This window comes from Giraffa tippelskirchi, chromosome 6 (genome assembly GCF_054371585.1).
Source record: "Giraffa tippelskirchi isolate mGirTip1 chromosome 6, T2T-mGirTip1v1.2.pri, whole genome shotgun sequence".
Lineage (NCBI taxonomy): Eukaryota > Metazoa > Chordata > Mammalia > Artiodactyla > Giraffidae > Giraffa > Giraffa tippelskirchi.
Genome location: NC_137280.1, coordinates 134,925,648 through 134,950,670, shown reverse-complemented (window position 1 = coordinate 134,950,670; position 25,023 = coordinate 134,925,648). Strand labels below are relative to the sequence as shown.

Sequence of the window (25,023 nt, the reverse complement as noted above, 5' to 3'; positions counted from 1 at the left end):
GCTGGATTTAGAAAAGGCAGAGGAACCAGAGATCAAATGGCCAGCATAGGCTGGATCATAGAAAAAGCAAGAGAATTCCTAAAAGCATCTACTTCTGCTTCATTGACTACGATAAAGCCTTTGACTGTGTGGATCACAACAAACTGTGAAATATTCTTAAAGAGATGGAAATACCAGACCACATTACCTGCCTCCCGAGAAACCTGTAAGCAGGACGAGAAGCAGCAGTTGGACATAGAAGAATGGACTGGTTCAAAATTGGAAAAGGCTATATATTGTTACCCTGATTATCTAACTGTTATGCAGAGTACATCATACAAAATGCTAGGCTGAATGAATCCCAAGCTGGAATCAAGATTTTTGGGATAACTATCAATAACCTCATATATTCAGATGACACCACCCTAATGGCAGAAGGTGAAGAGGAATTAAACAGCCTCTTGATGAAAGTGAACGAGGAGAGTGAAAAAGCTGACTTAAAACTCAACATTCAAAAAACGAAGATCATGGCATCCAGTCCCATCACTTCATGGCAAATAGATGGGGGAAAAGTGGAAACAGTGTCAGATTTCATTTTCTTGGGCTCCAAAATCAATGAGGATGGTGACTGCAACCACGAAATTAAAAGGCACTTCCTCCTTGGAAGAAAAGCTATGACAAACTTAGAAAGAGTATTAAAAAAACAGAGACATCACTTTGCCGACAAAAGTCCGTATAGTCAAAGCTATGGTTTTTCCTGCAGTCATGTATGGGTGGGAGAGTTGGACCATAAAGAAAGCACAGCGCCAAAGAATTGATGCTTTCGAATTGTGGTGCTGGAGAAGACGCTTGAAAGTCCCTTGGACAGCAAGGAGATCAAACAAGTCAATCCTAAAGGAAATCAACCCTAAATATTCTGGAAGGACTGGTGCTGAAGCTGAAACGTCAATACTTTGGCCATCTGATGCGAAGAGCCTAGTCATTGGAAAAGACACTGATGCTGGGAAAGATTGAAGGCAGAAGGAGAAGGGGACGACAGAGGTTAAGATGATTGGATGGCATCATTGACTCAATGGACATGAGTTTGAGCAAGCTGCAGGCGATAGTGAAGGACAGGGAGGCCTGGCGTGCTGCAGTCCATGGGGTCACAAAGAGTCCGACATGACTTAGCGACTAAACAACAACAAGGCTTACTGGTTACATATCTGAAGAACATGGCAGGATATCTAAAAAATGATAGTCTCCAAGGATTCTTTCAAGTTTCCAGTGACTTTTAGTTATGGTCCACTGGGTTCCGAATATGTGTAATTCCATCACTTGCTGCTTTTTATTTAGTTTGAAAATTTTGCTTATGACTGATTAAGACCCTGTTTTCATCCTTTAGCCTCTAGTTTGCTGCTTTTAGGTCTGGTAACATTTTGAGCTCTTCTTTCACTTCAGATAGCTCAGCTGGTAAAGAATCTGCTTGCAATGCAAGAGACCCAGGTTCGATTCCTGGGTCAGGAAGATCTCCTGGAGAAGGAAATGGCATCCTACTCTAGTATTCTTGCCTAGAGAATCCCATGAACGAGGAGCCTGGCAGGCTACAGTCCATGGGGTTGCAAGAGTCAGACACAACTTAGCAACTAAACCACCATATCAATTCTTTTTAGAGCTCTTTGTCCCCAATTTCCCCCAGTTTCCAGTAGTGGCCTATCTGGAAATCTTTGTTGTCTCTGGGTGGCCTCTTCCAACTGCACTTTAAGATCTATCAGTTTCATATATGTATCATGTAGCTATGCTTTCAGTTTTTCATATTATAATTTTTTCATAAAGCTTTTTTTAAAGTCAAGTGAGTCATCCTTTTTTAGCCTACTACTGTAAGTCTTTCTTTTTTCTAATAACTGTATGATCAAGAACAACTGAGCAAGGAATTATACCAATCCTTAGATGATATGGAACTTGTTTCACATCTGGAAATGGAATTCATCTGAATTTCTTTCTTATTGTATCTCCCATCTGTATCTGGATGTTGTTCTTTTTCATTTTAATTTCTCTCTTGTGTCCAAAATTAAACTCCTATACATCTTTTCTTTCTCTGTCACTGTTGTTCTTTGATTGATTTAGTCTCTAATTTATTTTCTCCTTTTTCTTCTTCTTTCTTTTCTTCCTCTTTTTCATTTTCTTTTATTAATCTTTTGGAATAAGCAGAAGTTATACCTACAAGGTGGTTTGACCTGTTTAGATGACTTGAATCATAGAGTTAACTGTTCATGGTAGAAAGTGAACAGGATGGAATGGTTGAAGTTGATTCTGGCTTGTAAGGCTGATATTTTTTTCTTTTCCTTTATGGTTTATTACAGGATATTGAATACAGTTCACTGTGCACTTCAGTAGGACCTTGTTTACCCATTCTATATATAATAGTTTACATCTGCTATTCTCAAACTCTCAACCCATCCCTCCCTACCCCACCCCCAGCTCTCCTTAGCAACCACAAATCTGTTCTCTATGACTGTAAGTCTGTTTCTGTTTCTTCACTTCAGTCAATTTAGTCACTCGGTCATGTCTGACTCTTTCCATGCCCATGGACTGTTGCATGCCAGGCTTCCCTGTCCATCACCAACTCCCGGAGCTTGCTCAAACTCATGTCCATCAAGTTGGTGATGCCGTCCAACCGTCTCATCCTCTGTCATCCCCTTCCCCTCCTGCCTTCAATCTTTCCCAGCATCAGGGTCTTTTCAAATGAGTCAGTTCTTCACATCAGGTGGCCAAAGTATTGAAGTTTCAGCTTCAACATCAGTCCTTCCAATGAACACCCAGAACTGATTTCCTTTAGTATGGACTAGTTGGATCTCGTTGCAGTCTAAGGGACTCTCAAGAGTCTTCTCCAACACCACAGTTCAAAAGCATCAATTCAGCGCTCAGCTTTCTTTATAGTCCAACTATCACATCCATATATGACTACTGGAAAAACCATAGCCTTGACTAGACAGACCTTTGTTGGCAAGGTAATGTCTCTGCTTTGTAATATGTTGTCTAGGTTTGTCATAGCTTTTCTTTCAAGGAGCAAGTGTCTTTTAATTTTATGGCTGCAGTCACCATCTGCAGTGATTTTGAAGCCCCCCCAAATAAAGTCTGTCACTGTTTCCATTGTTTCCCCATCTATTTGCCATGAAGTGATGGCACCAAATGCCACAATCTTCATTTTTTGAATTTTGAGTTTTAAGCCAGCCTTTTCACTTTCCTCTTTCATTTTCATCAAGAGGCTCTTTAGTTCTTCTTTGTTTTCTGCCATAAGGGTGGTGTCATCTGCGTATCTGAGGTTATTGATATTTCTCCTGGCAATCTTGATTCCAGCTTGTGCTTCATCCAACCTAGCATTTCGTATGATGTACTCTGCATATAAGTTAAATAAGTAGGGTGACAATATACAGCCTTGATGTACTCCTTTCCCAATTTGGAACCGGTCTGTTGTTCCATGTCTGGTTCTAACTGTTGCTTCTTGACCTGCATACAGATTTCTCAGGAGGCAGGTGAGGTGGTCTAGTATTCCCATCTCTTGAAGAATTTTCCACAAAACAGAATTTTCTGTTTCTTATATAAGTTCATTTGTGTCATATTTTAAATTCCACATGAGTAATATCTTATGGTATTTGTCTTTCTGAAATACTTAGTACTATAATCTCTAGTTGCATCTGTATTCCTGCAAATGGCATTATTTCATTCTTTTTTATGGCTGAGTAGCATTCCAGTGTGTGTGTGTGTGTGTGTGTGTGTGTGTATTCTTTATCCATTCATCTGTCAATGGACATTTAGGTTGTTTTCCTGTTTTGGCTATTGTGAGTAGTGCTGTTATGAACATGTGAATCTTTTCAAATTATAGTTTTGTCTGAGTTTATAATGAAGAGTGGGATTGCTGAATCATAGTGCAACTCTAGTTTTAAAAGGAACCTCCATACTGTTTTCCATTGTGGTTGTACCAATTTACATTCCCACCAACAGTGTAAGAGGGTTTCTTTTTCTCCAAACCCTCTCCAGCATTTATTGCTTGTAGACTTTTTAGTGATGGCTCTTCTGGCTGGTGTGAGGTGGTACTTTGTTGTAGTTTTGATTTGCATTTCTCTCATAATTAGTGATGTTGAGCATCTTTTCATGTGTCTGTTGGCCATCTGTATGTCTTCTCTGGAGAAATGTCTGTTTAGGTCTTATGCCCATATTTTGATTCAGTTGTTTGTTTTTTTGTTATTGAATTATATGAGCAGTATATACCTTTTGGAAATTAAGCTTTTGTCAGTCACATCATTTGCAAATATTTTCTTCCAGTCTTTCCACTTTGTTTATGGCTTCTTTTGCTGTGCAAAAGCTTATAAGTTTGATTATGTTGCATTTGTTTGCTCTTGCTCTTGCTTTTATTTCTATTGTCTTAGGAGACAAGGCTGATAAATCTTTCATGTTCTGAAGTACTTTTGTCTATATTTATCTGCTCTAGATGTTTCTGCTTTCTTCTTTTCTTCTTCCTTCTCTTTATCCTGCTTTTATTTCCCCCCTTTTTCTTCATTTCCTTGTTCTGTGATTTGGGGCTTCCCAGGTGAGCTAGTGGTAAAGAACGTGCCTGCCAATGCAGGAGAGATAAGAGATGTGGTTTGATCCCTGGGTCAGTAAAAGCCCCTGGGAAAGGGAATGACAACCCATTCTAGTATTCTCGCCTGGAGAATCCGATGGACAAAGTAGCCTGCCGGGCTACAATCCATGGGGTTGCAAAGAGTCGGCCACGACTGAAGCAACTTAGCACACACACACACACACGATTTGGGTATAATGACTTCCTCATATTGTTTTTTTTCACCTTCCTAAAGATCAGTCTATACTATGTTTATCTTCTAGCCTATGTTGATCTTCTAGACTGTCTTGCTTGTCTAGATCTTGCTTTTCTTTAGGTTTCAGAACCTTTCATCTGTAACAAGGGTGAGGTATGATCTTCATGTTTCCTTGACTTCTAATGTAGAGGGAGGTGCCAGCAACAGTTGTAGTCAGGGTTATTTGTTGCAGGGTTTTTGATTACTTATTCAGTCTCTTTAATGGGTTTAAATTTATTCAGATTTTCTTCATAATTTAGTATTGGTAAGCTCTGAGTGTGTAGGAATCTGTCTATATTATCCAGATTATTTGTTGGTGTATAGTTGTTCATATTAGTGGTTCTCTCCTACAATCTCTTTTTAGTTCTGTAAAATCAGTTGTAATGTCTTCTCATTTCTGATTTTAGTTATTTGAATCTTTTCTGTTTTTTCTTAGTCAGTCTAGTTAAATGTTTGCCAATTTTGTTGATCTTTTTGAAGAACCAACTCTTCGTTTCATTAATTTTCTCTATTGGTTTTTATTGTCTGTTTTGTTTATCCCTTCATTATTCTTTCTTCTGGTAGACTTGGGGAACATTCACTTGTAGTTATCACTGTATAGTATTTTTTTTGGCTGTGCTGGGTCTTCATTGCTGTGCATGGACTTTCTCTAGTTGCATTGAGTTGCAGCTATCTAGTTGCGATGTATGGGCTTCTCATTGCGGTGGCTTCTCATTGCAGAGCACAGGGTCTTGGATGCATAGGTTTCAGTAGTTGTGACATGTGTGCTTAGTAGTTGTGGCTCGTGGGCTCTAGAGTACAGGCTCAGTACTTGTGGCCCACAGGCTTAGTTGCTCTGTGGCATGTGGAATCTTCCCAGACCAGGGATTGAACCTGTGTCCCTTGCATTGGCTGGTGGATTCTCAACCACTGGACTACCAGGGAAGTCCCATTATATAGTATTTTATCACTGTAGAATTACACTGTGTTATGAGTCTGTGTTCTTAGATGACTGATTAGATCAGAATTATCTTAAGATTAGCAGACCTCCATGTTTGATACAGCAACAGTCTCCTAAGCAATCCTAACTTTCCTTGATTATTCACTTTTTAAATGGTACTTTTATCATATTGTAATTTATTTTGTTTATTGTTTATTCATTTTGGTATCATTTAAGCACAAATGGGACAGGAATATTTAGCTGTATTAAAATGATACAGCTCAAGCTCTAGAAGAGTACATGACAGATAGTAGGTGTTTTCTGAGTATTTGCTGAACAACTAAAGGATAGAATGAATGAACAGTTTTACTGGTTTAATAATCTTTGTGAAATTACATTCCAAAATTCCATACATCACAAAGCTTTTAAGGTGTGTGTAAGCTGGGAGTAAGAAGGATGAGAAGACCAGAAGAAAAAGGTCTTTTCATTTTGGTGAGATAATCTAAATATTCCGTATTTGCTATAGTAATTGGTGAGAGTAGTGATAAATCTATATACTAGTAAGAGGAGCATTCTCAAAAGCCCTAAGGTGAAAGTGAATTGAGGAAGAACAGAATGTCTGATGTTAAATGAATGAGGGAAAGTGGTTTATAATGATGTCCAAAAATTTGAAGAAGATAATGTAGGGCATTTTAAGGCATGCTATAGCATTTTTAAAAGAGCAGATTTCTTGAGGTTTAATGGACCAATAATAAATTGCATTTATTTTTATAACATTGGCTTATGTATACACCAGTGAAACCATCACCACAATCAAGATAATGAAAACATTCTTCATCCCCCAAAGTTTTTTCTTATCCCTTGGAAATTCTTCTTCTGCGACTGACTCTCTGCCTCATCCCCAGGCAACCACTAACCCTGTTTTCTGCCACTATATATTCATTTGCATTTTCTAGAGTCTGATATAAGTAGAATCATAATGTATGCACTCTTATTTTTACTGATTTCTTTCAGCACACTTATTTTGAATTTAATGTAATTTTCTGTGTGTATCAAGAATTCATGCTTTTCTATTGCTAATCAGTATTCTTCTGTATGGATAGTTTATCCATTTGCCTGTGATGGACATTTGAGTTAATTTTAGGTTTTGGCTTTTACAAATGAAGCTATGAGCATTCCTGTACAGATATCTGCATGCTTATGTCTTGGATATTGTATGTTGTATGTGTACATGCCCAATACTTATGCTCTTGGATAAACATTAAAAATGGAATAGCTGCACCATATAGTCAGTGAATATTTAACCTGAGAAATTACCTGTTTTCCAAAGGGATTGCAGCATTTTACATCCCCACTGGCTGTGTGTAAAAGTTCATTATTATTTCTCTACATCCTTCCAAGTACTTGGTAATAATTAGTTTTTTAAATTTTAGTCATTTTAGTAAGTGATTAATGCTATCTCACTCTCTTAAATTAGCATTTCCCTGATGACTGATGATGTTAGGCATCTTTCCTTGTGCTTTTTTGACATCAGTATGTCTTTGGTGAAATGCATGTTTAAATCTTTTGCTCAGTCTTAAATAATTTCCTTGTTAGAGATCTTCATATATTTTAGCTGATGGTTGTTTATTAGATGTATGATTTGGAAATACTTTCTCCTAGTCTGTGGCTTGTCTTTTCACTCTCTTAAATTGTGTCTTTTGAAGACCAGAGGTCCAGTTTATCCTTTATTATTTCATGGCTCATGCTTTTGGTGTTAGCTAAGAAATTTTGCCTCATCTTAGGCAAATCTCAAAGGATTTCTCCTACATTTGATTCTAGGAATTTTATAGTTTTTGTTGTTCGGTTGCTAAGTTTGTCCGACTCTTTGCAACCCCATGGACTGCAGCATTTTATATTTAGGACTGCAAGCCATTTTGAATTTTGTTTTTTTGTATGTAGTATGAAGAATGGAGTAAGATTCAATTTAAATTATAGATATTCAATTATTCAAGCACTATTTGTTGAAAATTCTTTCCCCCCATGGAATTGTCTTTGTGATTATATCAGCTGGATCTATTTCTGAACTATCGTATCCTATTTTGTTTCATTTATACATTTTTTAATCTTTACACCAATACCACACTTTCTTGATTATTGTAGTGTGTGTATAATAAGTGTTGAGATCAGGTAGTGTTAAGCTGCAAACTTAATTTTTTCCTCAAAGCTATTTTGGCAATTCTTGGTCCTTTTCCTTTCCATATGAATATAAAACTGTCCTTTTTATATAGGGACAGTTTTATTTCTTTCCTTGTCAGTTTCTTCTCAAAAGCTTGCTGCCATTTTGAATAGATTGCACTGAAGCTATAACTCAATTCGCAGAGTTTGACATTGTAACAATGGGGCTCTGACACATGAATGTCATATAGCTCCTTTAAATCTTCTTTAATTTCTATTAGTATTGTTTTATAGTTTTCGGTGTATTGGTGTTTCACATCTCTTGTCAAATTTGCCCCCAAATCATTCATACTTAAAAATTTGTCTTAGATGTTTAAAATGTTATTATCTGATTTTTTAAAAATTTATTTGTTTTTTAATTGAAGGATAATTGCTTTACAGAATTTTGTTGTTTTCTGTCAAACATCAACATGAGTCAGCTGTAGGGATCCATATGTCCCCTTCCTCCTGAACCTCCTTCCCATCTCCCTCCCCATCTCACTCTGCTAGGTTGATACAGAGCCCCTGTTTGAGTTCCCTGAGTCATACAGCAGATTCCCACTGGCTATCTATTTTACATATGGTAATGTAAGTTTCCATGTTACTCTCACCATACATCTCAACCTCTCCTCCCCCCACAATTTCTGATTATTTATTGATTATATATGGAAGTACAACTAATTACAGAATATTGATCTAGTATACTTCAACCTTTCTAAGTTTACTGATTAGTTCTTGTACCATTTTCTTTGTAGAATGCATTAGATTTTCCACATGGAAGATCATGTTATCTACAAATGAATGTGATTTTACTCTTTCCAAACCAAACCAAATAGTTTTCATATATTTTTTGCCTTATTGTGCTAACTAGAACCTCCAATACAATGTTTAATAGAAGTTGTGGGAGTAATTCCTTCCACTTTATTCAAGATTATTTTAGCTATAATAGGGCCGGTTCCTGTCCATGTAAGTTTTTTTTTTCCAAAAACCAACTTCTTATTGAAGTATAGTTGAGTGTTGTGTGTTGTGTTAGTTTCAGTTGTATACCAAAGTGATTAATTTATATATATGTGTATGTATAAATATATTCTTTTTCAGATTCTTTTCCATTATAGGTTATGACATGATATTGAATCTAGTTCCCTAGTTCCCAGTAGATTCTCGTTTATATCTTTAATATATAGTCATGTCTATCTGTTAATACTAAACTCTTAATTTATTCCTTCCTCTCTTTCCCCTTGGTAACCGTAAGTTTGTTTTCTATGTCTGTGAGTCTTTTTCTGTTCTGCAAATAAGTTTATTTGTATCTTTTTGTAGATTCCACATAAAAGTGATATCCTATGATATTTGTCTCTGACTTACTTCACTTAGTTGATAATCTCCAAGTCCATCCTTGTTGTCGCAAGTGGCATTATTTCATTCTTTTTTATGGGTGAGTAATATTCTATCCCATTTTACACACACACACACACACACACACACACACACACGCCATATATTCTTTATCCATTCATCTGTTGACAGACATTTAGGTTGCTTCCGTGAATTGGCTATTGTAAATAGTGCTGCTCTGAGCATTAGGGTCCATATATCTTTTCAAATTAGCATTTTCATCTTTTTTGAATATATACCCAGGAGTGGGATTGCTGGATCCTATGGTAACTCTGTTTTTAGTTCTTTAAGGAATTCCATATAAATAGTTTTGTCTAAGCCTACAAAAAATAACTTGCTGTCCTTTTTAAGACAAATTGCTTTAAATCTGTAGACCAATTTGGGAATAATTAATATCTTTACTATCTATATTCTTCAAATCAGTGACCGTGGTATGTCTATTTATTTTATTTCTTTTAATGACATTTTGTGATTTTATTCCCAAAGATTCTACATGTTTTGATAACTGTAAGTCTAAGTGTTTCTATTTCTTTGGAGTGATTAAAAATGGTATTAATGTTTTTATTTCTGTTTTAATGTTTTTATCATTAGTATATAGAAATGTGATTGACTTTTGTATCTTGTATCCTGTTCCTTTACTGAACTCACTAGTTTTAGGCATAACACTGGTAAATTGCTTTGGATTGCCTACATAAACAATCATTTATGTCATCGGTATGTAGGGACAGTTTAATTTCTTTACTTTCTGATCTGTACACTTCTAATTTTGCTTTCTTGTGTTATTTTAGTGGGTAGAATTTCCACTACTATGTTGAAGTAAAATAGTGATAGCAAACATCATTCTCTTGTTCCTGGTCTAAGAGAGGAATCATTCAGTCTTTCATCATTAAGTATTATATTTTCTGTGAGGTTTTTTTGGTAGATGCTCTTCATTAAGTTGCGAAAATTGCTATCTATTACTATTTTGCTGAGAGGTTTTCTGTTTTGTGTTTTTAATCATGCATGTGTACTAGATTTTTAGCAAATGCCTGTTCTCTGTCAATTGACATAATCATTTACTTTTTCTTTGTATCTTGTTGGTTAATTTTTTATTTTTAGCTAGCTTTGAATATTTGAAATACATTATACTCGGTCATAGTGTATAATTCTTTTGCTATATTACTGGATTTGATTTGTTAATATTTTATTGAGTATTTTTATGTTTTAAGTTCATGGGAGACATTGGTCTGTAGTTCTTTTTTTTTATTGTACTGCCTTGATATGGTTTTGGTAACAATTTCCTGATAAAATGGTTTGGAATACTGAAACTTTGGTAGAATTCTAGTTATGGAGCCATGCAAATGATCTGTTTAATCTTAGTTGAGTTCTGGTGTTTGAAGAAATGGTCCATTTCTTGTACCTTGCCAAATTTATGAGGCTGAAGTTCATAATATTCTCACATTATTGTTTTAATTAGTGCAAGGTCTATAGTAACTAAATATCTAGTTCTACAATTTCCAACATCTTTTAAAATTCTGAACTGTTTTTGTTTTCCCTTTGGTTGATTTTTCCTTCTTTATGAGTATCATTTTCCAGTCTTTTTCAGTCATAGGCAGACATGCCCAGAGTACCAAAAATTTGAATTGCCCCATGCACACATTCCCAGCTGAGTTTAAACAAGGGAATCCTCTGCATTCTTGTTCCACCTCTTACACAGAGGTGAACTGATCGTGAGGATGGCAGGGGCAATGCAATGTGGTGCAAGAAACTCCAGCTCTGGGGTCAGCCAGACAGGGTTTGAATATAACTCTGGCCTTTGTTATTGGACCTCAGGCAAATCACTTAATTCTTTTGAACTTTGCTTTTCTGGTAAAATAAAGACAATAGAATCCACCAACATGAGTTGTTTTTAAGTTTATAATCTTAATTATACAAAGTTGTAATTTAAGATTGTAATCTGTTTTATATTGATTTATTTCCCTTTGGAGAAATGGTTCAGTATTCACTAGTTCTGTGTTTGCAGCAACTTAATTGAACATAGCTACCATGAATAAGAAGAATTAACTATATTCATATTCACATTTAGAAACTAAATGATAATAACAAACTATTCTCATTTTTTCTACCTTTTCCCCTCATAGAACATTATATCCTCTTTACCTCCATAGTAGTACATAGAAATATTTCTGTCTCTCTCTTACAGCTAAATAGTACTGTTTTATGTGTATACTGTAATTTATAACAGCTGGACCTGTTGGCAAATGTTTGGGATGACTGTTGTCTTTAGGTATTTAAAATAGTACTGCAATAAGTAACCTATTTTTTTGGGGGGGGGGGCAATGTATATTTGGGATATATTCCTGGAATGGAGTTTCTGAGTTCAGGAGCAAAAGCTTACATGTTGTGTTGTGGTTTTAGACTTTGCTAATCCTCCCCTTAAGATGTAGAGCTTAATTCCTGTTCCTTTGTTTTGTGGGCACATTAATGATTCACTTTCAGCAAATAGAATACAGAAGTAATGAGATGTCATATCTAATATAGGTTATAAAGAAGACTATGGCGTCTGTCTTGTGTGTGCTCTCTCCCTCTCTTTCCCTTGATTCATTTGGTCTGCACAGAAGCCAGCTTATACTATGAGGCAGGCTTGAGAGAGGGAAGACCCAACCATGTCATGAGGATAATTGAGTAGCTGAAGGAAATGCCCTTATGATGGGCAACTGAGCCTGGAAATTGAAATTCTGAGGCTTATCACCGGCTTCTTCATTGAGTTTAGAAGCATAACCTTGAAATTTAGTTTAAATAACTACAGTTATTTAGCCTTGAAATAACTACAGTCCTGGCTGACGACAGCTTGAGTGCAACAACCTCTTGACAGACTAGATCTGAACCACCCAGCTCAGCTGTTCCTACATTCTCAACTCAAAGAAGCAATGAAACAGTTAACTACAACATTTATAGTTTCAAACTGCTACATTTCTAGTAACTAGCAATAGGTAACAAATACATATAGTTATGAGTACAGTCCGACTCTTTGCGACCTCATGGACTGTAGCCCACCAGGCTCCTCTGTCCATGGAATTTTCCAGGCAAGAATACTGGACTGGGTTGCCATTTACTACTCCAGGGAATCTTCCTGACCTAGGAATTAAACCTGCATCTCGAGGGTCTCCTGCATTGTCAGGCAGATTCTTTACCACTGCTGCTACCTGGGAAGACCCTATTGCCAAGTCTTCTATATAATGAAAGTGAAACTCCTTAGTTGTGTCCGACTCTTTGCGACCCCATAGAATATACAGACCATGGAATTCTCTAGCCCAGAATACTGGATTGGTTAGCCTTGTCCTTCTCTAGAGGATCTTCCCAACCTAGGTCTCTCGCATTGCAAGCAGATTCTTTACCAGCTGAGCCACAAGGGAAGCCCAGCTCTATATAGGGCTATGTCATTTTTCTGTCCCATTAGTAATATATGAGAATTCCAAGTTCCCATGGCATTCTTACTAACACTCCATATTTCCAAACTTGGCATTGAGACATGTGTATTGTCATATGTGAAACAGAGCACCATTCCATGTTCGATGCATGTGACAAGGGCTCAGGGCCGGGGCAATGGGATGATCCAGAAGGATGGGATGGGGAGGGAGGTGGGTGGGGGGTCCGGGAAGGGGAACACATGTAAACCCATGGCTGATTCATGTCAATGTATGGCAAAAACTATTACAATATTGTAAAGTAATTAGCCCCCAACTAAAATAAATAAATTTATAAAAAAAAAAAAAAAAAAGAAATATTCTGTTCATAACAAGTATACTTTACAAATTATTTAAATCAGCCAAGATATTTTCTTGAAAAACCTGTAAATATGTGGCATGTGTAAAGAGTTATATTAGTATGACTCAAAAATAAAAATTGAAGCACCATTTAAAAAAAAAAAAAAAAAAAGAATACTGTTTTTAAAAAACAAGGTAATAGAAGAGAAATAATATCTCACTGTGGCTTTTTTATTTCTTTCATTATGACAGAGGCCTCCTCTCCCTTCAACTTCTCTCACTTTTAATTTTCTTCAGTCGGCCTCTGCAACTTGTTACTGCAGTAGTAGTGTACCCTAGAGAATTCCTTATAATCGTTCTTAACTTAAATTTCGTTATTAATGTATATCCTTTTTCCTTGCTCCTCAGTGAACTCTTCCACCACTTTGGCGGGTTTCCCCCCAGTGGAATTTCCACTCCACATTTTCACCCCTCTCAGCAAGTAGAATCTCCCGGTATAGGGTTGCGCCATTTACAAACACTTTTAAGTAAAGTCGCCAGTGAGAATATTTTACTATTCCAAATTATTCGTCTTTTACCAAACGCAGCCTTCTAATGGAGGACATTATAACTCAGACTTCTTACTCAATCCTGTAAAATCTCTCTGCAAAATTTTGTACGTTACAGGTTTGTGTAATCCTTTATGTTATCTTTCCTCCCTCCCCTTGCTGCCTCTGTGGTACAGCCCAGACAAAGGCTCTGAGTAAACCGAATTCCTCTGCTTGTACGGAACTGACCAGTCTCGCAAGATGGCGGCTCCCACTGAGACACATAGCCTGGGAGTGGCCATGTTGCCTCCTGAACAAAGCCGCCCAGGGTGCAGCGTGGGCAAAACTCCGCTGTACGGAACAGCGCACTCCCGGGAGCCCTGCGTTTTGCTCACCCAGACAGGAAGCGGGAGAATTCACCGCTATGAATGTGACAGCCGTCTTGGGTTAAGCCGTGATGGGCGTTTCTGGAACTGCAGGTCAGAAGGCTGACATGTGTGGTGATGAGTGTCTTTTGGATTGGTAATGGGATGAGAGGGGTCCGTGAGTGTCAGTGATTGGAGACTGATGAAGTCACTGGTAGGGAAGGTATGTGGGATTAGGGTTGGGCTTATTTGGGAATCAGGAATGGGGTGAGCTATAAGATTAGTAATTGGATAACGATGTGTCAATGATGGGATTATCTGTGGGATCAGAAATGGTGTGTAGGGGGACTGACTGTTGTTGACTGGGTCAGGGACCTGGGGGACCCTGAAGAGTCAGTGATTGATGAGGGAGGCTGTGGACTAAATGATGGGGGCATCCATTTGGCCGTCAGTGATGTGGTGGGCATGAGGGAGTTCTGTGGAGTATGTGATTGCTAGCCCCCAGGATTCAGAGATTTGGAGGGAGCGGTAATGACCAGGATGTCTTGGATGATAGCCTAGTTTTCATTTACATACATAAAATTTCCACAGGTCATAGGCAACCTTTTAGGTCAAAGGCAACCTTTCAGGTCACATCCCTTCTCAACCCACCACTATGCCCTTAACCTGATACCCCTAACAAAAATGATCATTTTGAAACAGTAACAAACAAATCAGAAAGGATAGGATTATTATGAAAATTATGATTTTCATCCTACCTCTATCTAAATTTATTGAAATAATTTTATATTTTATTCAAGAAACATTTATTGAACACCTGCTGGGTGCCTGGAGGTAAGTATGGCTATTTCTCCCAATTGTTTCCTTACAGATCTATTTTGACAAAGCTTGGAATACCCCATATAAAACAGCCTGCCTGTGGCAGGAGTATTCAGTTCCTCTGAACCAGTTAAATCTTGTCTACCTGACGCCTTGTGGGAACTGAGAAGGATTTGCCAGGTATGTACCTTCCTGTATTAGGGTATATTCCCTTGCATCAGTGGTCCCAACCTACTACCATTTTTATATGCAGACATCCATACTGCTGGAAATCAACAATAAAACATATTGATTGGCAGGAGTGTCTGCTGCGTTGCAAGGAAAATATAAGAGTTCTTGGGAGATTAGAATTTAGCTGCTTATTCCTTTCTGGGGACTAAGGGAATACATTTCTCAGTTTTTGATTTGGTCAATAGCTATTCTTACTTCTGGGGGACTTATCTTGGTGTGTTTGTGTGTGTGTGTGCTGCCTTATGAACTCCTGAGAATGGAATTGCTGGTTCATGGCAAGGCGAGGAATAAGTTTTTAATAAATAAAAAAGAAACATGTCTTCACATCCATACAATTAAAAAACCTTGTCCAAGTTCTGTATGATCAAAGTATGAAGAGAGCTTACTTCACATTATACTTGCTGATTTTTCCATGAAGACCAAACCATCTTCTCCCACAGGTTTGCTTATCATCTATCTAACTTCTGTGGTTGTTGTTTCTAGACTGGTGAATATAGAAGCTGCATTTTGCATCCAATTTGTGAAAATACTCTTCTGATCACCAATTTTGCCTTTTCAGGCATCTGCCATTTTAGAGGAGAGCAGAAAAAGATGAAGTCCCCAGTGAGTTGCTTTAATTTTTAATTTTTTAAATTTCCTTTTTTGGTTCTAAATACAATCAAATGGAAAAGTGAAGATAGCTAAAATTTAGATCAGGGAAAGATAGCTAAAATAAAGATCCAGACTTAGAAAGAATTGCTAGATAATATGCAGATAATTTGGCTTGAAAAACCACTTTAAAAAGTTGGTGTACAGTTTTTCTTTTTGCTGACATTATCAGTTACATGATTTGCAGTCCTCTAAAGAGAAAGAAGATACATTTCCTATAGGAAGAAATTCTTTCTTGCCATATAAAACTAAAATTTCAGTTTTGGATCTTCCTTTCAGTAATAGGGTATACAGTGTTCTCACCAACACTCCTGTGGTAAATGTAGTAATAAATTTGTAACTGTATCATAGAGTGACTTCTCTTAGAAGGAAGTTATCATAACATCATAGCCTAACTCTGTAACTTTATCCTTTAGAACTGGAGTCATCAGATTATTGCCTGTGGGGCAAATTCAGTTTTCTAACTGTTTTTGTAAATAAAGTTTTACTGGCAGCACAGCCATGTCATTAGTTTACATATTGTCTATGGCTTTTTTTGTACTACAGTGGCAGAGTTGGATAAGCACCATATGGCCTGAAACGCTGAAAATATTTACTTTGCTGAAAAAATGTGTTGACCTCTGCTTTAAAGGACTAGATAGAGTATAGAGGCTTCCTGTTGTCCAGTTTTATCTATCAACAAAGTATAGATAATACAGAATAGGTATGTTTTGAATGGTCTTCTAAAATATATATTTCTTTCAAAAAGTAGTTCTTAAAATAAAATTGTCAGAAATTCCCTTGGAGTGGTTAGAGCTCTGAGCTTCCACTGAACGGGTCACAGGTTCAATCCCTGGTTGGGGGACTGAGATCCACAACTGAGTCATTTTTAGTGATGTGGATGGACCTAGAGTCCATCATAGGAAGGACTAAGTCAGAAAAACAAATATCATCTATTAATGCATCTCTATGGAATATGTTAATAGAAAGATGGTACAGATGAACCTGTTTTCAGGACACGCATAGAGATGCACATGTAGAAAATGGACATGTGGACATGAGGTGGAAAGGGGAGGGTGAGACAAATTGGTAGAGTAGGATTGACATTTACACTACTGTGTGTAAAATAGACAGCTAGTGGGAAGCTGCTGTATAGCACAGAGAGGTTAGTTCAGTGCTCTGTGATGACCTAGATCAGTTGGATTGGGGGAAAGTGGGAAAGAGGTTCATGAGGGAGGGAATATATGTGTACATATAGCTGATTTCCTTCATTGTACAGTGGAAAGTGACACAACACTGTAAAGCAATTATACTCCAATAAAAAAGATAATCGTAACTTTATATGAAGGTAACTTTCTTATATGAATAGATGGAATCTAAAAAAATTAATACTAATAAATAATTTTTTAAAATATATAATTGCCTTGCAAAGCTTTGGAGAGCAGGGTTCCCTGATGTTCTGAAGATGAGTGTGGATTTTTTTTGGCCCAATACATTCAACTACCATGGCTAATTAACTTCCTTATTCCTTTAGGATTAAAATTTGTATTTTTTCCATACAGTCCAGAAATAGAAGTCATCATTTTTAAACACATCTATCTATCTTTTCTCCCTCTAACACCTATTCCCCTTCCATTTCCTCCATCTCTTCCATTCTCTCAGTCACTCAAGCTGTAAAAATTGCTTGTAACTGATACAAAAAATACAAATTTCCACTGATAATGTGCTATATTTTACTCAAAATTAGCAAAATTATACATATATAGTATATTAAAGCATTCTAGTGTTACTGATAAAGCAAAATTAGAATGTTAACATTACATTTATTAATTTTCTTATCAGAATACATTTCCTCTATTTTCTACATGTATTATCTTTCTCATGTTACTGTTCTTTAGATCACAATAATATTATTCAAAGTGTGCAAAACCATTTTTAACTAAGTATGAGCTTCATTCTCTATAATATTCATTCATTCCTTTTTAGCAGACATGTCTTGAATATTCAATATATGTCACAGGTGCCGGCTAGCTGTGAAATAACTAAAAATTTAGGCATGATCCTTTCTTGGGAAGAATACAGAGAAAAATGGGGCAAACAGATGTGGAAACTTACAATAATACATAAAAGCTCTATAATAGACATGAGAGCAAGGAACTTGTATAGTAGAGAAGGAATAGTGGCCAGCTTTATAGAGAAAGCAAGGATAAGAGGCTTAAAAAAATGATTGAACTTTGGATCATGAAGGAAGTAGGATGAGGATGGGAAACAGCATTTGCAAAAGTAGAAATGGCTGAAACCTGTATGCAGTTCAGGAAGCAGCAGTTAGAACTGGACATGGAACAACAGACTGATTCCAAATAGTTAAAGGAGTACGTCAAGGCTGTATATTGTCACCCTGCTCATTTAACTTCTATGCAGAGTACATCATGAGAAACGCTGGGCTGGAAGAAACACAAGCAGGAATCAAGATTGCCGGGAGAAATATCAATAACCTCAGATATGCGGATGACACCACCCTTATGGCAGAAAGTGAAGAAGAACTAAAGAGCCTCTTGATGAAAGTGAAAGAAGAGAGTGAAACAGTTGGCTTAAAGCTCAGCGTTCAGAAAACTAAGATCATGGCATCTGGTCCCATCCCTTCATGGGAAATAGATGGGGAGACAGTGGAAACAGTGTCAGACTTTATTTTTGGGGGCTCCAAAATCACTGCTGATGGTGATTGCAGCCATGAAATTAAAAGACGCTTACTCCTTGGAAGGAAGGTTATGGCCAACCTAGTTGGCATATTTAAAAGCAGAGACATTACTTTGCCAACAAAAGTCCGTCTAGTCAAGGCTATGGTTTTTCCAGTGGTCGTGTATGGATGTGAGAGTTGGACGGTGAAGAAAGCTGAGTGCCGCAGAATTGATGCTTTTGAACTGTGGTGTTGGAGAAGACTCTTGAGAGTCCCTTGGACTGCAAGGATATCCAATCAATCCATCCTAAAGGAGATCAATCCTGGGTGTTCATTGGAAGGACTGATGTTGAAGCTGAGACTCCAATACTTTGGCCACCTCATGCGAAGAGTTGACTCATTGGAAAAGACCCTAATGCTGGGTAGGATTGGGGGCAGGAGGAGAAGGGGATGACAGAGGATGAGATGGTTGGATGGCATCACCGACTCGATGGACGTGGGTTTGGGTAGACTCCGGGAGTTGGTGATGGACAGAGAGGCCTGGTGTGCTGCAATTCATGGGGTCACAAAGAGTCAGACACGACTGAGCGACTGAACTGAACTGAAAGTGGAGGTGTTTTGTGGAAAGTTTGTCTAAAGGCAATATTAATGTAATAAAATATAAAAGGTCTTATTTGCAGTATCAAGGAATGCATTGTGGAGTACGGTGGTCAGAAAACCAAGGTATTGAGTCAGGATACCTGCTTTTAAATCGGACAGTTGATCAGTCATATATATTTAGTGTAACCTTTGGCACAAAGTGACTTAACCACTGTAATCTTCGGTTATCTCATATGTGAAGTGGGAAAACTAAAGGGATTGTTATGGGAACAAACTAAATGCGTGGTAGGTTGATGGTGTGGGATGAGAGAAACCTTAAGATTGAGATGATTGAGATGAGAGTGATTATATATATATACATATATTGATGGAACCAAAGGAATCTTTTAAGCAGGGGAATGTTGATATTTAATTTTTTTTCATTCTGAAAGCAGTATTTGATAATGAGAGAATAATTAGGGAAAAACCCTTAAAAATAGTTTTAAATAATACAAATCATTTAGATTCCACTATTAGGTGACAACTATTGTTAACATACATAATGGTGACATGATTAAAATCATCAGTTTACCCTCCAGAAATGTCTATGGCTCTACAGTTACCCAAGTCCTTTATTTCAGTATCATGTCAATAATTTGTTTTGGCTTTTTCATGCATGTTTCCTGCATATTTCTTAAGTGTGTTCTTTTTCAATATTGCTGTTATAATTGATGTATTTCATTATATTCCTAGCTATTGCATATATGTAGGAGAATTGTTAGATTTAGAAAAAGCTAAGATTTCTTTCCTATGAAATGAGGGGATTGGATTAGAATCTTCAAGAACTCTGACATGCTCTTATTCTCTAAATGTGGCTTTTCTCAAAAATTTTTTATGTGTTATACTTTAAAAATCCTTCTCTATAATTATTAATAAAAATCCTCCCAGCCAGGTTTTGTTTTGTAATTTTATAGTTTTGGGTATTTTTAAAATTTAAATTTTTTCTTCATTCAGAATATATATATATTTCTCTTTTCCAAGACATAAGATATCATTGTATTATAATTGATATACTTCATCATGACAGCTAGAACCGGCATAGCCGAATACTGCAAACTGCATGGATTAAATAACAGAAATTTTTTGTCTCACAGTTCTGGAGGCTGTAAGTCAAAATTCAGCTTATCAGCAGGGTTGGTTCTTTCTGAGAGCTTGAGGGAAGGATCTGTTCTAAGTCTCTCTGTTTGGCTTATAGATAACTTATCTTCTCCTCAAGTATCTTCATACTGTCTTCATTCTATATGTGTGTGACTCTCTGTTCAAACTTCTCCGTTTTATATGGATATCAGTTATATTGGGTTAGGGTCCACCCTAATGACCTCATATAACTAATTATACTTGCAGTGGCCTTATTTCCAAATAAGGTCACATTCTGAGGTTCTAGGGGTTAGAACTTCAACTTACAAATTTCCAGAGTATACAGTTCAGTTTCTAACATATGAATTCAACATTATTCTTTTCCTGTTAACTTTCCAGTTGTTTCAGTACTATTCATTGGTTAATACATCTTCCTTTCAGCTATTTTAATGCTGCTTTATCACTTACTAAATTACCATTTGTATTAGGTAAGCATTTTATGATTTACTTCTTTTGTTTTCCTGTCCTGTCTGGCTCTTCTTGCTAAATTGATTTGACAGGATTTGACATTGATTCTCCCAAATACTCTGATACAAAACTAAGTGTAGGTATAGTTTTGCATGCTATAGTAGAAATGGTAAGAATGATGACTTTAGATTGAACAAGAATATTACTGTTACAGGGATTAGTATCTTTCAAGGATGTGGCTGTGGATTTCACCCAGGAGGAGTGGCAGCAGCTAGACCCTGCTCAGAAGACGCTGTACAGGGATGTGATGCTGGAGAACTATAGCCACCTGGTCTCAATGGGTAAGAATGACTTCCCTATATAACTCAGACTTGACCAGTCAAGTACCTTTCCTTACCAGTCACTATAGTTAGGTGGTTCCTGATCTGTATATAATGACTTTGATCTTAATACCTTCCCTGATGGAGGTCATTACTTTCTGAAGGTTAAATGAACTACTTCATTGTAGACCTCCTTAAACTGCTTCTTCTCTTTTGCCTTCTGTGCAGTCTATCCCAATTCCTCTGGTTTTTATTTAATAGGGCATCTAGTTTCCAAACCAGATGTCATTTCCAAGTTGGAGCAAGGAGAAGATCCATGGATCATTAAGAGAGACATACCAAATTGGATCTGTCCATATGAAGGTCAGGCAGATGGGCGAGTAGGTAAGTGAAATATCAGTTTGCCTGTTTTGTTTTTATTTTGGTTGATTGATGCCTGAGGCTAATGTTTCTCTCCTTAGTGAATTCTCTTACTCTTTGTTCCTGTGCAGAGAATTTAGTAGGCACTCAACAAATAATCAGTTAAATAATTGTGAACCTTTATAGGGGATAGCTATTTCTTATTGATTCTATATATATATCTTTTGTATTAAATATATATTGCTTTATATATTTAATGCATTTTATGAAAAGGCTTAATAGGCAGTAGAACGCAAATTTCTTGTAAGAACACAGGTTGCATTACAAAATTAAACGTCAAATACTGCTACTGTTTTTAAAAGTTCAGAGAAAATTAGAGTCTAAAGAAATGCAACAGAATTTGAAAAGGCATTTTTCAGAGCATGCAGCTGTAGCTGCTTTGAAAGATAAATTGAGTATTGATGATGATGAGAAAGGGAGGTGAAGGCAAACTGTTGGTGGAGGTGAGCGAGAAGAGTATATGAACAAAACCTAGAAGTTAGGGAAAAATGGCTTTTCTGGGAGAATTTTGCTAGTTTTATTTGATAATATATAGAAGGAACAGTGGAATTCAAGCTTGGATTATTGGTGTGACTCTGATACTGAATCCACAGCATGATCTTGGGTTTTTCTCTTGTTTATATTAGTTGTTAATTAGGAAAGTAAAATGAGAAGAGATAAAATATTTTGAGTACAGAAGAGACCTTGTTTCTTCAGCTAGAGGTGGCAGGATAATACTAACCAAGTATATATAGCAGATGGTTTATAAAATAAATAAATTTGAATGGTGAAAAGCATTTACACTCTGAAAGCTGGAGAAATGAGAACATTCTAAAAGAGTAATCCAAAATTAGAGTGATAATAACTCAGATATTTTTCTGTCTCCTTCAGGTCTAGTTTTTTCATGAATATTTCTCTTTAATATCTTTGTCTATCCATTCCCCTGATCATAGTGTATGTTTTACTGTCTTCTGAAATGGCATCTCATCCCTGTTTGGATTCATCACCTTTATTAGATCAATCATTTTTTATACTCCTCTGTGTTCTGTTAATTATTCTTTATGACTTTTTAATTTTCCTTTCTTTTAGACAGGAAGAGTAATCTTGACAACACCCAATCATGTATTTTGGGGTCTGTTTCCTTCCATAATAAGATACTGAAAGGAGTCACAAAGGATGGTTCATTATACTCCATTTTAAAAGTCTGTCAAAGTGATGGTCAGCTACAGAGATGTCATAAAAACAGACTTTCCAGGCAAGTAACAGTCATCAACAACAAAACAATGACTGTAGAGTCAGACTACAAATATGATGCACTGAGGAAAATATTTCAAGAGTGCATAGAGTCAGATGCTTCAAGACAAAGACCCTATAACTATGATGCCCTTAAAAAGAATTTGAAATTTAATATTGATGTACCTAGTTGTAATAAGAACAATTCAAGAAGAAACCTTGAAGAGAGTTTTGGATGTGGAAAATCATTCATCCACAGTGTAGCCAATTCTAACCTTGAGAAGATTCACAATGGAGTAATTCCCTGTAATGATAATGAGCATGGAAACATTTTCAGCAAGAAACAATCCGTTATTCATTATCAGAATGTTGAAACCAAGGAGAAAACCTGTGTGTGTATTACATGTGGAAAAGCCTTTGCTAAGAAGTCACAGCTCATTGTACATCAACGAATTCATACTGGGAAAAAACCATATGATTGTGCTGCATGTGGGAAAGCCTTTAGTGAGAAGTTTCACCTCATTGTACATCAGAGAACTCATACTGGGGAGAAACCTTATGAATGTTCTGAATGTGGAAAAGCCTTCTCTCAAAAATCATCCCTTATTATACATCAGAGAGTTCATACTGGAGAAAAACCATATGAATGTAGTGAATGTGGAAAAGCCTTCTCCCAGAAATCACCCCTCATTATACATCAGAGAATTCACACTGGAGAGAAACCTTATGAATGTAGAGAGTGTGGTAAGGCCTTCTCCCAGAAGTCACAACTGATTATACATCATAGAGCTCATACTGGAGAGAAGCCCTATGAGTGTACTGAATGTGGAAAAGCCTTCTGTGAGAAGTCCCACCTCATTATACATAAAAGAATTCACACGGGGGAGAAACCCTACAAATGTGCTCAGTGTGAGGAAGCCTTCAGCAGGAAGACAGAACTCATTACACACCAGTTAATTCATACTGGGGAGAAACCTTATGAATGTACTGCTTGTGGGAAGACCTTCTCCCGAAAGTCACAGCTCATTATACATCAGAGAACGCATACTGGAGAGAAACCCTATAAATGCAATGAATGTGGAAAAGCCTTCTGTCAGAAATCACATCTCATTGGACATCAGAGGATACACACAGGAGAAAAACCTTATGTTTGTACTGAATGTGGGAAAGCCTTTTCTCAAAAGTCTCACCTCCCAGGTCATCAGAGGATTCATACAGGAGAGAAACCATACGTATGTGCTGAATGTGGAAAGGCATTTTCTCAGAAGTCAGATCTTGTTTTACATCAGAGAATTCACACTGGGGAAAGACCCTATCGGTGTACTGTTTGTGGGAAGGCCTTCATCCAGAAATCACAACTCACTGTACATCAGAGAATTCATAGCAGTGGTAAAAATCATAGTGAACTAAAAACACAGACAAGCTTTCAGTATTAGCTCAAGCCTTAATACATAACAGAAACTTGATTAACTTGATAAATTTGTTGACAGCATCTTGACAATTTTACAAGAGAATTCATATCTGGAGTGTGGTGATACCTAACTCAGCGGACATGATGGAAAATAATTACATAAATGAAGGCCATTTTCACCATAGCATGTAGAGCTTTTAAAGTTACAAATTGAATGGTTAATAGAACAAATTATGTATATAGAATGTTCTCAAAGTACATATTCCTTATTATGCCCCATAACAATAAACACTGTGAAACTGCTAATATTAACTTGGCATCATTTTGGTCATATACAATAATTCCTTATAAAGGACATGAAGAAAGCTTGATTAAAAAAAAAACCAATTCCCAGAAACTGTATTAACAAGGAGAGGCTTGGGAGTTCCCTGATAATAGGACTCAACGACTTTACTACTGTGGCCCAGGATCAATTCCTGGTCAGGGAACTAAGATCAAGTTGCACAGTGCAACCAAAAAAAAACTCGGGGGAGGGGCTTAGCATGAACCCTAAAGATACATGTAAAGTTCTTATACAAAGATGGAAGGATAAGTTGATCAAATTCAGTAAAGGTGATAGTTACACATTTTCCCATTTCAAGCATATAAGTTGATCTGTATCTTTGGAAGGATCCTTTTAAAATTGATGCTTCTTGACCATGTCTCCTATTCCTCTTGAAACATCTTCTATTTACTTTTCCTTACTGAGAATTTGGTTATCGTGGAAAGACTTTGGTACTGAACCACATTGTCTGGGCTTTAATCCTGGTGCAACTACTCAAAAGATTGTGTGACTTCAAGCAAGCCTGCTTTAGCCATCTGAATATTTTTTCTTACTGGCAAATAGAAGTACAGTGTAGAGCACATTTTCAGTTAACATTAGTTCTTTTTATCTTTTGTCCCTCAGTTTCCGCTTGATTCCTTCATATTTCATGCCCACCTTATCCATTTCCTGCATGGCTGAATTATCTATTATAAAACTGGATGAGCATTTCTGCAGGGGAAGAAGGCATATCTGACAGAGGGATGTGGGAACCTGTGTGGGCAAATTTCTGATCTCATTATGAACACTGAGTTGAGAGCACTGACATCACATATAACTGACCATTCAAATCTTGGAT

The 25,023-nt window shown here is 36.8% G+C and overlaps 1 protein-coding gene across 9 annotated transcripts in view; it reads left to right on the top strand.

The window, feature by feature from the left end:
• The window catches only part of ZNF300 (zinc finger protein 300), a 31,805-nt gene extending 7,636 nt beyond the window's left edge, over positions 1-24,169 (top strand). Inside the window, exons 1-7 of one of the 9 annotated variants that reach the window (XM_081495856.1) lie at positions 13,995-14,076; positions 14,834-14,961; positions 15,496-15,615; positions 16,207-16,363; positions 20,715-20,841; positions 21,082-21,204; positions 22,309-24,169. In XM_081495856.1, the coding sequence (XP_081351982.1) occupies positions 20,808-20,841; positions 21,082-21,204; positions 22,309-23,888 (1,737 nt within the window). In that variant the 5' untranslated portion in view covers positions 13,995-14,076; positions 14,834-14,961; positions 15,496-15,615; positions 16,207-16,363; positions 20,715-20,807 and the 3' untranslated portion in view covers positions 23,889-24,169. Of the gene's footprint in view, positions 1-13,994; positions 14,077-14,833; positions 14,984-15,495; positions 15,616-16,206; positions 16,364-20,688; positions 20,842-21,081; positions 21,205-22,308 lie in introns of those variants that run through there. The other 8 variants (XM_081495854.1, XM_081495853.1, XM_081495849.1 and 5 more) reach the window with 8 other exon arrangements.
• The last annotated feature ends 854 nt before the right edge of the window (positions 24,170-25,023 follow it).